Genomic DNA, 13929 nt, shown 5'->3' with positions numbered 1-13929 from the left:
TTGGGTCAGGGGAGACTTGTTCTCTTGATACATTTTCAGTACTCCTCTTTTTGGGGTTTTTTGTTAAGCATTTTTCTTGTACACGCAGTGGCATAGTGAGGATGAGTGGTGCCTCTCCCCCACCCGCTTCTCCACCCCCCCCCCCCCCGCTGGCTCCTTCCTCGCCTCCTTGTCGTCCACATGCCTTCACTTCCTCCCCACCTTACCCCAAGCTCTTCGCCAGCGCTAGCAGCAACGCCAACCTGTTGCTCGCTCCAGCATCGACCCTCCCTCTGATGTCACCTCCTTGATGCGGGATCCGGAAGTGACATCAGAGGGAGAGCCAACACTGGTGTGAGCAGTAGGTTGGAGCTGCTGCTTGTGCTGGCAAAAAGCTAGAGGTACAGTGGGGGGAAGTAAAGGCACGTTAGTGGCAGGAGGAGGAGTGGGAAGGAGGGGGTGTCAGAGAGGTGGAGGGGTGCCGTGCCCCCAACATGATGGCACCCAGGGCAGACCCATCTCCCCCGCCTCCCCTTACTATGCCACTGTACACACACAAACAGAAGAACCCCTTAGTATACGTGGTATGTGAGGAGCAAAGGAGTCCCAGGGGTCACTTGGTACCATTTCGAATAATGGCACTTATGAGAGTGAAGCATGTGAGGATTGTTCCTGCACCTACTAGACCACCAGAGATTAGAACTGGTACAAAATTCAGTGGCTCAACTATTAAAGAACCCAAAATCTACTGATCATATTATGCTACTTAGCAATTGAGCAGCAGATCGTCAAATTAATATATATGATATTTAATATTGTATGACTGGAGGATCCATTATATATATTGGATCTTATGATAGTGTGAGGATTGGGGATAGGCTCATGGACACACAGCTGGACATGGTCGTACAGATAACACTAAGCTCTTTATTAACTCAACATAGGGTCAGGATTGAAGGATTAAAATCTCTTTAAATTCAAAAAAGTCTGATTTTGGGCCTGTGGCTGACCTAGATTACAGTCTTTCTCAAGTACTCCAGAGTTGGTCTGGCTCCAGCCAGATCACAGTTTCTCTCTCTCTCTCACCAGTACTAAATCAAGAATTGACTTACCTCATTCTAGTTATGGTATTTGAACATAATTGGGAAAGGCACACATTGGGAATCCACTTTTTCCTTCTCTGAGCCTCCTTAACCCAACTCTGGCCCTGTCTTTTATAGTTTTTGACAGCTGTCTTCCTGGATCCACTCCCTCCCATGTCACTTCCCCTGGGACTATAAGACTTAAGGTGGTCTTGGCTTTTTGAGGGAGTATTTTTAAGGGAAATAGACAGTGTCCTAAAGACACCCTCACAGACCTATTGAAGATCTCTTTGAAATACTAAGCAAGGTTAGATTACAGATTACATGTAAAGGCTGTTTTGAAATATAAGGACCTAAATTGTCCAATGAGTTGCCTTAAATATCTGTCAGATGCATTGCTATGAGAAATTTGAAAAAATGCTTGAAAGCTTTTTTTAAGGAAATGTTTTAAGGGTTAAGAGTATCTGAATGGGTTCAATGAAGCAGGGAACATAACATAAGAACATAAGCAATGCCTCTGCCGGGTCAGACCCGAGGTCCATCGTGCCCAGCAGTCCGCTCACGCGGCGGCCCAACAGGTCCAGGACCTGTGCAGTAATCCTCTATCTATACCCCTCTATCCCCTTTTCCAACAGGAAATTGTCCAATCCTTTCTTAAACCCCAGTACCGTACTCTGCCCTATTACGTCCTCTGGAAGCGCATTCCAGGTATCCACCACCCGCTGAGTAAAGAAAAACTTCCTAGCATTTGTTTTGAATCTATCCCCTTCCAATTTTTCCGAATGCCCTCTTGTTCTTTTATGTTTTGAAAATTTGAAGAATCTATCTCTCTCTACTTTCTCTATGCCCTTCATGATCTTGTAGGTTTCTATCATGTCTCCTCTGAGTCTCCGCTTTTCCAGGGAGAAGAGCTCCAGCCTCTCCAATCTTTCAGTGTATGAAAGGTTTTCCATGCCCTTAATCATTCGTGTCGCTCTCCTCTGGACCCTCTCAAGTATTGCCATATCCTTCTTAAGGTACGGTGACCAATACTGAACACAGTACTCCAGGTGCGGGCGCACCATTGCCCGATACAACGGCAGGATGACTTCTTTTGTTCTGGTCGTAATGCCATTTTTAATAATACCCAACATTCTGTTTGCCTTCTTCGCGGCTGCTGCGCATTGCGCCGTTGACTTCATTGTTGTATCCACCAGTACACCCAAATCTCTTTCAAGGTTACTTTCCTCTAATACTAATCCCCCCATTTGGTAGCTGAACATCGGGTTTTTTCTCCCTATATGCATGACTTTGCATTTCCCTACATTGAATTTCATCTGCCATTTATTCGCCCACTCCTCCAGTTTGTTTAGGTCCCTTTGTAGGTCCTCACACTCTTCCGTAGTTCTAACCCTTCTACAGAGTTTAGTGTCGTCCGCAAATTTTATAACTTCACAATTCGTCCCCGTTTCCAGGTCATTTATAAATATATTGAACAGCAGCGGTCCAAGTACAGACCCCTGCGGAACTCCGCTCGTGACTTTCCTCCAGCCCGAGTAGTGACCCTTCACTCCAACCCTCTGTCTCCTGCCTGCCAACCAGTGTTTGATCCATCTGTGTACGTCCCCTTCCACCCCGTGGTTCCACAGCTTCCTAAGTAGCCGCTCATGGGGTACCTTGTCAAAGGCCTTTTGGAAGTCAAGGTAAATGATGTCTACAGGTTCCCCTTTGTCCAACTGGCTGTTTACTCCCTCAAAGAAGTGCAGCAAGTTTGTTTGGCACGATCTTCCCTTGCAGAAGCCATGTTGGCTCGCCTTCATCAGCCCATTTTTTTCGATGTGCTCACAGATGCTGTCCTTTATCAGTGCCTCCACCATCTTGCCCGGAACCGATGTCAAACTCACCGGCCTATAGTTTCCCGGGTCTTCTCTTGACCCCTTTTTAAAGATAGGTGTAACATTTGCTATCTTCCAGTCCTCCGGAATCTCTCCAGTTTTCAAGGATAGGTTGCAAACTCGTTGGAGTATTCCCGCTATCTCATTTCTTAATTCTTTTAGTACCCTAGGGTGGATTCCGTCCGGGCCTGGGGATTTGTCGCTTTTCAATCTATCTATCTGTTGGAGGACCTCCTCATGGCTCACCTCTATTGCTGACAGTTTTTCTTCTTGGTCACCATGGAAGATCACGTCAGGTTCCGGTACACTGGATGTGTCCTCGCTTGTGAAGACTGATGAGAAGAATTTGTTTAACCTGTCGGCTACCTCTTTTTGCTCCTTTATCACTCCCTTTTTGTCTCCATCATCCAACGGTCCTACTTCCTCCCTCGCTGGTTTCTTCCCCTTAACATATCTGAAGAATGATTTGAAGTTTTTTGCCTCCCTGGCCAGTCTCTCTTCGTATTCTCTTTTCACTCTCCTAACCACTTGATGACATTCTCTTTGGCGTTTCCTGTGTTTATTCCAGTTTTCCCCAGTTTGGTCCTTTTTCCATTTCCGGAATGATTTTTTCTTGTCTCCTATCGCTTTCTTCACCTCATTGTTTATCCATGCAGGGTCTTTTGTTCGGTTTTTTTTGCACCCTTTTCTAAATCTGGGGATGTACATATGTTGTGCTTCTTGCACTGTGCCCTTGAATAGAGACCAGGCTTGCTCTATAGTTTCTGTTTTCCTTGAGCTGTTTCTAAGTTTTTTTCTTACCATTGCTCTCATAGCATCATAGTTCCCTTTCTTGAAGTTGAACGTTGTCACTGTGGTTCTCTTCCCTTTTGCTGTACTTACTCCTAATTTGTACTGGATCATGTTGTGATCGCTGTTTCCTAGTGGTCCTACTACTTCCACTTCTTTAGCAGGTCCCCCTATTCCGTTGAGGATTAGGTCAAGAGTGGCATATCCTCTTGTTGGTTCCTTGACAAGCTGATCCATAAAGCAGTCCCTCACAGCCTCTAAGAATTCTGTTTCCCTCGCACAGTTTGAGTTTCCAATATTCCAGTTTATTCCGGGGTAGTTAAAATCTCCCATTACTGTCACATTCCTGTTGTTGCCTTCCCACCTCAATTCTGCTGCCAGATCTTTGTCGTTTGCTTCCGTTTGTCCAGGTGGACGATAGTATAGACCCAATCTTATGTTAAGGCCACTTTTTCCTGGTAATTTTACCCATAATGACTCCAGTCCTTCCGCCTTTGGTTCTATATCCACCCCGGATGAGGGAATGGAGTCTTTTATGTATAGTGCTATTCCTCCACCCTTCTTGTGGGTCCTGTCTCTTCTATAGAGTTTGTACCCTGGCAGCACTACGTCCCATTGGTTATCCTCATTCCACCATGTTTCCGTGATTCCAATGATGTCTAGGTTTTCTTTTTTGGCTATGGCTTCTAATTCTCCCATTTTGGTTTTTAGGCTCCTTGCATTAGCGTACAAGCAATTTAAGTCCTGGTCTTTTCTTTTCTCTGCTGGTTTTACATGTGTTTTGCTCCTCTTACCATCCCCTAGTTGGGCTGCCAGTCCCTCATTTCTGTTCCTTTCTTCCTCATTTTTTGGTGTATCTATTCTGTTCCTTTCTTCCTCATTTTTTGGTGTATCTTTTTCATCTGCAACCTGATTTCCTGATCTCTCCTGTTCCTCTAATTTTATCTGTTTGCCCTTTTTGTTGGTCAACAGCTTCTGTTGTTCGTCTCTTGCCTGTTCCCAGCATTTTTCCCCGCTCAGTATCTTCTTTGGATACTCTTGTCCGAACCTTCGACTTCAGGTCGACTATCGGCTTTCCCCTTCTTCTCAGTTTAAAGCCTGCTCAATTCCTTTCTTGACATTGTTTGCTAGCAGTCTCGTTCCTGCCTTGCTCAGGTGTAGTCCGTCCCTCCTGAAGAGCTTGTTCTTCCCCCAAAAAGTTGTCCAGTTTCTTACAAAAAGGAATCCTTCTTCTTCGCACCATCTCCTCAACCAAGCATTTATTGCTTGTAGCTTGGTCTGCCTCTTCACGTCTGCCCTCGGTACTGGCAGAATCTCTGAGAATGCTATCTTCTGTGTCCTCAGCTTCAGTTTCCTTCCTAGGATCTTGAACTGTTCAATTAGCGTAGTCCTGCTGTAATTTCTCCTGTTGACATCATTTGTTCCCACGTGGATTATCACTGCTGTCTCTTCTGTTTCCGCGCCATCTAGGATCCTCTCGATTCTGTCGGTGATGTCCTTCGTTCTTGCTCCTGGGAGACAGGTCACTAGCCGATCCTCTCTCCCTCCTGCTACGTGACTGTCCACTTCTCTCAGGATTGAGTCTCCCACGACGACTGCAGATTTCTCCTTCTTCAGCTTCCTCACTGGTCTCAAATCTGTATCCTCTGCGTGGTTCAGTCCTTCTCTTCCAGGGAGATGTGTGTTTGTTTGGGGTTTTTTTGTGTTGTACTTTGTATGATTTTTATTGCAATTTGCCTCAAACCTTTAGTAAGGCAAAACATCACAGAATGTAAAGTAAGCTTTAACAAGGTCTGGGGAGGGTGGTGAAGGGGCCGTAAAAAGGCGGGATCTTCTGAACAGAGGTGGTGCTCAACCGGAAAGATGTGTACAGTCAAAAAAATGCTTGGTTTAAGCATTTATTTCAAATTCATTACATCTATTTCTTCTTTGCACATGCTTTGTATTTGTGTGTGAATTTTTAAGCATGCAAATCGATTTGCTTACATGTTAATTTGTAGGTACTATATATGTTACATTACATTACATTACGGATTTCTATTCCGCCTATACCTTGCAGTTCAAGGCGGATTACAAAAGATTTGACTGGACATTTTCCAGTGAAGATACATTTTTTTTTTTTTTTTATAACATAGGAGAGATAGCTGGATAGATTCGGAGGGGAACTTCCGAGTTGGAGGTAAATTGAAAATGTAGAACTAGTGATTTAAGAACATAAGAACATAAGAACATAAGAAGCGCCATCTCCGGATCAGACCTTCGGTCCATCTAGTCCGGTGATCCGCACACGCGGAGGCCCTGCCAGGTATACACCTGGCTTACCCTATAGCCAACCATATCTCTATATGCCTCTCTCAAGGAGATATGCATCTAGTTTGCCCTTGAAGCCTAGGACTGTCGATTCTGCAATAATCTCCCCTGGGAGAGTATTCCAGATGTCAACCACTCTCTGTGTGAAGCAGAACTTCCTGATATTAGTCCTGAACTTGCCCCCCCTTAGCTTCATTTTATGTCCTCTTGTCCGTGTCAAATTGGACAATGTAAATAATCTTCTCTGCTCTATTTTGTCGATTCCTTTCAGTATTTTGAAGGTCTCGATCATATCCCCACGCAGTCTCCTTTTCTCTAGATTACAGTTAGAGTAGGTAAGATTACTATACATTTCAGGGATCTGTTTACTTGGTAGGTGTTTTGGGGTTTTTTTTTAAAGGGGGGAATTATCTGGAGGTATTGTGATGATATGGTGATGAGGGTTAAGATTTTTGGATGAATTTTTTGAAGAGTAGGGTTTTGATTTCTTTTCGGAAGGTTTTGTAGTCGTCCGTTGTCGTCAGCAGGTTGGAGATGGTATGGTTGAGTTTTGCTGCTTGTGTTGCTAGAAGGTTGTCAAACATTTTCTTGCGCTGTGTGCCTTTGAGTGGGGGGGAAGGCAAAAGGGTTCGGAGTTCTTCTGTGTCTTGAGGTGTGTGTGTGCATTTTAGGTGCCCAACAAACCAAATACACACTCGCAAATGCCTTGCCCCGTGGTATTGGCATAGCTATCATTTTAACAATATCAGACCTTTATGGAACCATGGCAAATTTCTTCTTTGGGTCATCCAGTGTCCTCCTTCAATGGTGCTATTTGGTCCACTATCAACCCTATATTTCACTGATCTTTTTGGGCGCAGATACAGCCTTAGAATTTTGAAATGAGATTGAATTCTTCTTTGCTAGTATCACAATATCTTAATCTACGAGATTTCTACAAGAGATTTACATGTTATCCTGGTTATCTGAGCAGCAATGCAAATCTCACCAAATAATAGATCAGTAAAGTGATTCGAGTGAAAAATTGCAAAGCATTCCCAATAGGCCACTAGAGGTAAAAAAAAGAAAAAGTTCTAAAACACGTCTGGAAATATAGGTAGGGTTTCCACTATGTTTATATAAGTCTAAACATTCATCATTTTTAGAAAAATCCTTGCCTTTGCATGCTCTGGGGCCTTTTGAAAAACTAATTTTTTTTTTGTTATTTTCAGAAAGAATTTCTCTGAAGCTGCATTGTTCTATTTTATAATGGATGTGATATTGCTCTTAGCATGCTCTTATAATAAGATATGTCTCACTGGATTTGATAAGTCTGTTTCCGTGCCTTCTACCCATATATTCAACTAAAATTTCTTTGCATTTGTATTATTGTTCTCTGAGGATAAGCAGGACTTGGATCTGGGTGATGTTACCAGCGGGGCCTGGCATGAGAAGCAGTACCCCGGCAACCTTTCAGTAGGTTCACTGCATATGCTTGCCACTTTCTGCCTGCTGCTGTCTGGGACCCCTTCAGTCTAATCTTTACCACAAAACCAATTGTGCAAGGAGGACGTAAATGCAGGCACCTAAATTATAGGAGTGCCCTTTAAGGGCTCAATGCTCATATAACTAAGTGCTTCCATTTTGTTGCCCGAGGCTTTGTAGTAAAAGCCTGTTGTATAATGGAACCAAGAGGCTTAGCTTCTGTTATAAAATACAGTACTCCCCTGAAATTCGCAGTGGCTCTGTTCCAGGAACCCCTGCAAATTTTGAAAAACCGCAAATGTGGATTTTTGCCTGTTAAAAGGCTTTGACACGCAGCTCCTGATTGGTGTAGCCCAACTTTATTACAGGAAAAGTCAGTCGAAGCAGATCGCGAATGAGCGAGTCCGCGATTCGCGAACCACAAATTCATTGGGGGAACACTGTACTTGCAAACCCCAGTATCAGCATGCATAACATGCAGGCACCCACACTTATGCCAGCGCATAGCGACACACTTAGGGCCAGATTCTATAAATGGCGCCTAAGCGTGCCTACATTATAGGCACTGCTCAGTGTGGTTGTCAATCAACCGCTAGGTGCCTTTTATAGAATCCCGCCTAGCAGTACCTGGGCATGCTTAGGCGTCACTAGGCATCCTAGAGGTAAGTACCTGTTTATTAGGCCAGGTTTTACTGGGCCTAATTTACTGGTGCCTAACGACGCCTAAGTCAACCACACCTATAGTCCACCCCTAACCACGCCTCTCTCGAGCCATTTCCTGTGAGCGATCTGCATGGGAAGATCGCTCCTGCCTGAAAACCTGCTAGACCACCAGGTAAGGCTCAAGGAGGGGGGAGGCTTACAGGGCTAAAAATAGCCCGAAATTTGAAAAAAAAAAAATTTGGTCAAAAATCGTGAATAACCGAATCCATAGATATGGAATTCGCAAATATGGAAGAGGAAGTGTAATAGGGATTTGGAGATACCGATCTCCCATAATAGCCATAGAAGATACATGTTGCTTCTGAGCAACAATGCCAAATAAAGGGTTACATTTGATTAATTGATTTTGTTGCTGTAGCCTTTCATAACACATTTGAGCTCAGCCTGATTTGACAGCAGTACCTGAGTCAACTATAAGCAGGACATAGTTCATAAAACTTTGATGTTCTTTCCACCTACCCAAGCAATATGGCTTTTCCCTGTTCCGGTGTCTCTCGCGGTCATATCTGTATCCAGGATAACAAGTACACAGAACTCTGCCAAAATTATCTGTACACTGCTGTTCACAAGGAGCCTCTGCACAGACATCATAGTCTAAGATGGAAAAATATATGTAGACATGAATCTTAATGGCACATCGAACTGAGCAAAAAACATTATTTCACAAAGATTTTCATAAATACCCTGTTTCCCCGAAAATAAGACCTATTCAAAAAATAAGCCCTAGCATGATTTTTAAGATGCTCCTAATATAAGCCCTACCCCCAAAATAAGCCCTAGTTAATATGTAAACCGAAGGCCCCCCAAATGTTTCCAATACTCCCTGACTCTATCCCTGACACTAGTGCTGCCTGATTTACCCCCAAAATTGGACTCATTGATTCAGCAACCCCCACCCTTACTGCTTTAGGAGGCCTCGAAGTAGAGGTATGTCAGTCTCACGGTGGAAGGGTCGGTGGGGTTCTGCTGCACAGGGGGATGGGAGGGATAGAAAGATGCTGCACAAGGGGATGGGTGAGAGGGGAGGAAAGATGCTGCACAGGGGGGGAAGAAAGAGGAAGAAATGGGGTGGAGGAGAGAAAGGGAGAGATGATTGTTGTACATGAAAAAAATAAACTAAATATATCAGAGGTACAATCGTATCCAATCAAAAACAAAATATAATTACAGACGTATTGTAAATAATATATAGCAGCAGGGATTCATTCATACCACAATGACAAAAAGAACTGTTGACAAAATCATAGAAAAATGGAGAAAAAATAAACCTCAATTTTGGGCTGCCAGGACTACACAAGTGCCCAAAGCCCCCCACATCATCACAGGTTTATAAAAAAAACTCCGTACAAATATAAATCACTCTCATACATTGAAGTATAATCTCAAAAAAATTTCAAAAGAGAGATACTTTCAGGATTTTCAGTAATTTCTGTGACAACGTTCAAAAATGTCCTATAAGGTAGTAACTAAATCCCAAACTCACTACACTATAGCAATCAGCTCAGCTGTAAGTAATTCAAGATGGTTAAGTTGCGTAGCTTGTAAAACCCGAGTATCAATATCTCTAAGAAAATATATCACTCATCTGGAGATGAAACACTTCTTAGTCCCAACAGAAAAGGCTTTCTGTTTCGCCTAAAAGCAGGCTACTTCAGGGGATCCATATTATACAGGTTACTTCCATGCTTCTTAGCAACACAACAAAAAGCTGGCTTCTCTCACATCCAGTCTTCCCAAGGGTCATATTCATTATCAAAGCAATGTTGAACCTACAATTCTCTATATTATTACATTTTATTTCCTAAGCTCCACTTTTCCTCCCCCCCCCAGATGGGCAAGACTTATACTCAGACGATACAAATGTGGTATAAGATACACATACTTGCGCCTGATCCATCTTGTTGCATATGGGCGCAGACCGTAGAAGTCTCTCCAGTATCAGCTACACCGCCCCACAGCTGAAGTTGCCATCAAAGCCAACTCCAGCCTATCCTGATTTTATTTTATATACTCCATTTTACTGACAGAAAAAGTCAAAGCGGTTTACATGATATATAAAAACAATGGGGAATAATTAAAGACCAAAACAAACAAACAAACAAGGAATAAACAGAGACAGGTTAAGAAAGACATACCATAAATAGAGAACAAGGGCTAGAAAGTTTATAAAGTCTTAAGGTAAAAACAAAAAGGAATGGAACAAAAAGGAGGAAATTATGGTTATATATCATGATCCAAGTCAGATGGCCCCATGGTAGAGAAGAGTTATCAAGAATCGGGATTAAATGCTATTTTGAAGTAATAAGCTTTCATTTGAGACTTAGGCCCGGTTTTACTAAGGCGCGCTAACTGATTAGCGTGTGCTAATTGATTTAACGTGCGCTAAACGCTAACACTTGCATGCTAGTCTATGGACGTGTTAGCGTTTAGCATGTGCTAATTCGATTAGCATGCGCTAATTGGTTAGCGCACCTTAGGGCTCCTTTTATCAAGCTGCGCTAGTGGGGTTAGCGCGTCAGACATTTCATCACGCGCTAACCCCCGCGGCCGGCTAAAAAAACTAATGCCTGCTCAATGCAGGCGTTAGCGGCTAGCGCGGCAGGTGGTTTAATGCGTGGTATTCCGTGCGTTAAACCCCTACCGCAGCTTGATAAAATGACCCCTTAGTACAACAGGGGGGGGGGTTAAATGTCTGGAAGGATTTTTCAGAATGCAAATGAAGCGGAAGAGAATTCCAGAGTGTAGGTGTAGACTGGGCACAGTCTGTACAAGTCCGCCTAGCATCGACTTCGCTTCGCCACTGCTGGGGCTTTGATTTAGGCACTGCTCCTGCACATCATAAATGAAGTTATAGTTGATCTGTGGAGTTTTGGGTCAATGCTATCCTCTTTCTATTTAATGATCCTTTGTTTAAATCCCACTATTTTTTTTTTTTTTTTTTTAAACTCTGTCACTGTTTTTGCTTCCCCAACTTCTACAGGAAGGGTAAATCTCTTTAATTACCCATCTCTGAAATCATGTCACTACAAGAAGTTCCTTGACAAAATGCTATCATTCCAGGCAGCTAAACTGAACACATGGCTCGTAAAACCCATACTCGAGGCCGCTTCATACGCTGACTTCAGAAAATCACTGAAGACTCATCTCTTTAACACAATTTGAGTCTCTTCCACTTGTAATTTTTTTATCACTGAAAGTTCTTTTCTCTTCCCATTACTCCTCTTACCCCCATTGCATGTATCTTGTTGTAAACCTCTCTTAGTCTCATTGCATGTATCTTCTTGCAAACCGCACTGAACTTACAGCTTGATAAGCTTCTTATCCCACAATGCCCAACACGCCTACTGAGGTCAGCAGATCAGAAACTTTTGTTAATCCCTTCCATAAAAGACTTCTTCTACACTAGGAAAATAAACTTCGCAGTTGTAGCTCCAACTCTGTGGAATGCCCTGCCACAGCAACTCCGATTCAAACATCAACTTGATAAATTCAAGATAAGCCTGAAGACTTTCTTATTTAGCGACGCCTTCTCCTGTATTTAGAGACCCTTTTCTTTTTTTCTTTCTCTTTTTTTCTCTTTCTTCTCATTCTTTTCTCTTTTTTTCTTTTCTTATTCAGCAAACCGCTTTTATAAAGCGATCCCGCCCCACATGTTTTACCCTCTCCCCTCTCTCTCCCTTCTTCTTTTAACATGTAACTTTTCCCTCCCATCTCCCTTTTTCCCTCACTCTCATGTCTGTCCTGTGTATGTCCTTGGTGTGCACTTTTATTATTTTTTAATTATTTATCTTTTTAAATTTTTATTGTAAACCGGCCAGATACTTGCTGATGGTCGGTATATTAAAACTCAATAAACTTGAAACTTGTTGTAAACATATGTTTCTTGTTGTAAACATCGTATACTCTCATTGCATGTATCTTGTTGTAAACCTCTCTTATTCTCATTGCATGTATCTTCTTGCAAACCGCACTGAACTTATGTACCTTGTTGTAAACATATGTTTCTTGTTGTAAACATCGCATACTCTCATTGCATGTATCTTGTTGTACACCGCTTTGAACTTATGGTATAGCGGTATATAAGAAATAAAATGATTATTATAATTTTAGACATCCACCACCAAAATCTGGGGTACCATCATTACTTTTGATTTCAGAATCATAAGGATGTTTCAGGAATTGGCTAGGAAGAATTTCCGATGCCTAAAAACTGAAATCTAATTAGCTTCTTGCGGATCACTAGTAACATAAAATTCAGATGATTTTTTTCACAAGCCAGGCTAAATTTTTAGGCACAGGGTCAAAAATATACCCCAACCAAAAACCCAACAAAATTCTCTGAGTTTATTTGTCGGCCCAAATATAAATACTGACAAAAACCACAGTTGCACTCTGCAATAGCCATTAAGATATGAGACCACAGCTGCATATTACTTGCTTTCCTTGTGCATTTGGAAAGGGAATAGTTTATTTACTTATAAAAGCCTGTATATCACCAAATGTGACAGTATTTATTTTATTTTTAATACGTTTATGACTTACTTAATGCACCATGTTCTTAGCAGTTTATTATAAACCTAAACATTCAATAATACAAAACCAAGAAAACAACAGTACAACAAATCAAATGAAACGTTAAGGGCTCCTGTTAATAAGCTGTGATAGCGTTTTTAGCACACGCAGAATTGCCGCACGCGCTAAACCCGCGCTACGCGGCTAGAACTAACGCCAGCTCAATGCTGGCGTTAGCATCTAGCGCGCACGGCAATTTAGCAAGCGCTAAAGCACTCACTAAAACCGCTATCACAGCTTAGTAAAAGGAGCCCTAAAAGCCTCAATACAGGATATTAATTTTAGGTAATATAGGGGGATGTTATACAGCTGTTAGGGTTTTAAGTAATATTATTTGGCCCTTAATGTAACTTAAAGAGCCCTAATGCAGACTGACTCAGGGGTCCTTTTATTAAGGCGCACTAACCGATTTAGCGCACCCTAAAGATTAGTGCGCGCTAAATGCTAAGGCATCCCTTATATTCTATGGGCGCCTTAGTATTTAGCGCGTGCTAATCTTTAGCGTGCACTAAATCAGTTAGCGCGCCTTAATAAAAGGATCCCTTAATTTCCAGTGAAGATATTTAGCTCACCATGTGTTGCACAGTACCGTATTTTCACGCATATAACGCGCGCATTATACACGATTTTACAAACCGTGCATAACCTTGCGCGTTATACGCGTGAGCGCGTTTTACAACTTTTTTTTTTCAATCCGATCGGCATCCCCCCTGCGAACCGGCATCCTCCCCCCCCCCCGCTCGCATCAACCCCCCTCCCCCGCGATCCTACATCCCCCCAGCACCAAACATCTCTTACCCGATTGGGCACCGGCACCAGCACCAATGCACAGGACGTGCCAGTGCCCGAAGATCCTCCCTCGTTGGTTTGGGCTGGGCTGGGCTGGGCTGGGCGGTGCGATGCAGGAGAGATAATCCTTCTTCCTGTGGATCCTCCCTCGTTGGTTTGGGCTGGGCTGGGCGGTGCGATGCAGGAGAGATAATCCTTCTTCCTGCGCCGGGCTGGACTAGGCTTTGAGCATTTGCGCATGCTCAAAGCCTTCTGGTCTCGCTCTCTCCTAGTCCAGCCTGGCGCAGGAAGAAGGATTATCTCTCCTGCATCGCACCGCCCAGCCCAGCCCAGCCCAAACCAACGAG

At 43.1% G+C, this 13929-nt stretch overlaps 1 protein-coding gene across 1 annotated transcript in view; it reads right to left on the bottom strand.

Annotated features, from left to right (window-relative positions):
* The window catches only part of CCBE1 (collagen and calcium binding EGF domains 1), a 482228-nt gene that overhangs the window by 63164 nt on the left and 405135 nt on the right, over positions 1-13929 (bottom strand). Inside the window, exon 4 of the mRNA XM_033933500.1 lies at positions 8681-8815. Coding sequence (XP_033789391.1) covers positions 8681-8815 — 135 coding nt within the window. The remainder of the gene's footprint in view (positions 1-8680; positions 8816-13929) is intronic.

The sequence above is a fragment of the Geotrypetes seraphini genome, chromosome 1, assembly GCF_902459505.1.
Source record: "Geotrypetes seraphini chromosome 1, aGeoSer1.1, whole genome shotgun sequence".
In the NCBI taxonomy this organism is placed as follows: Eukaryota; Metazoa; Chordata; class Amphibia; order Gymnophiona; family Dermophiidae; genus Geotrypetes; species Geotrypetes seraphini.
This window is presented reverse-complemented; position numbering and strand designations above follow the sequence as displayed.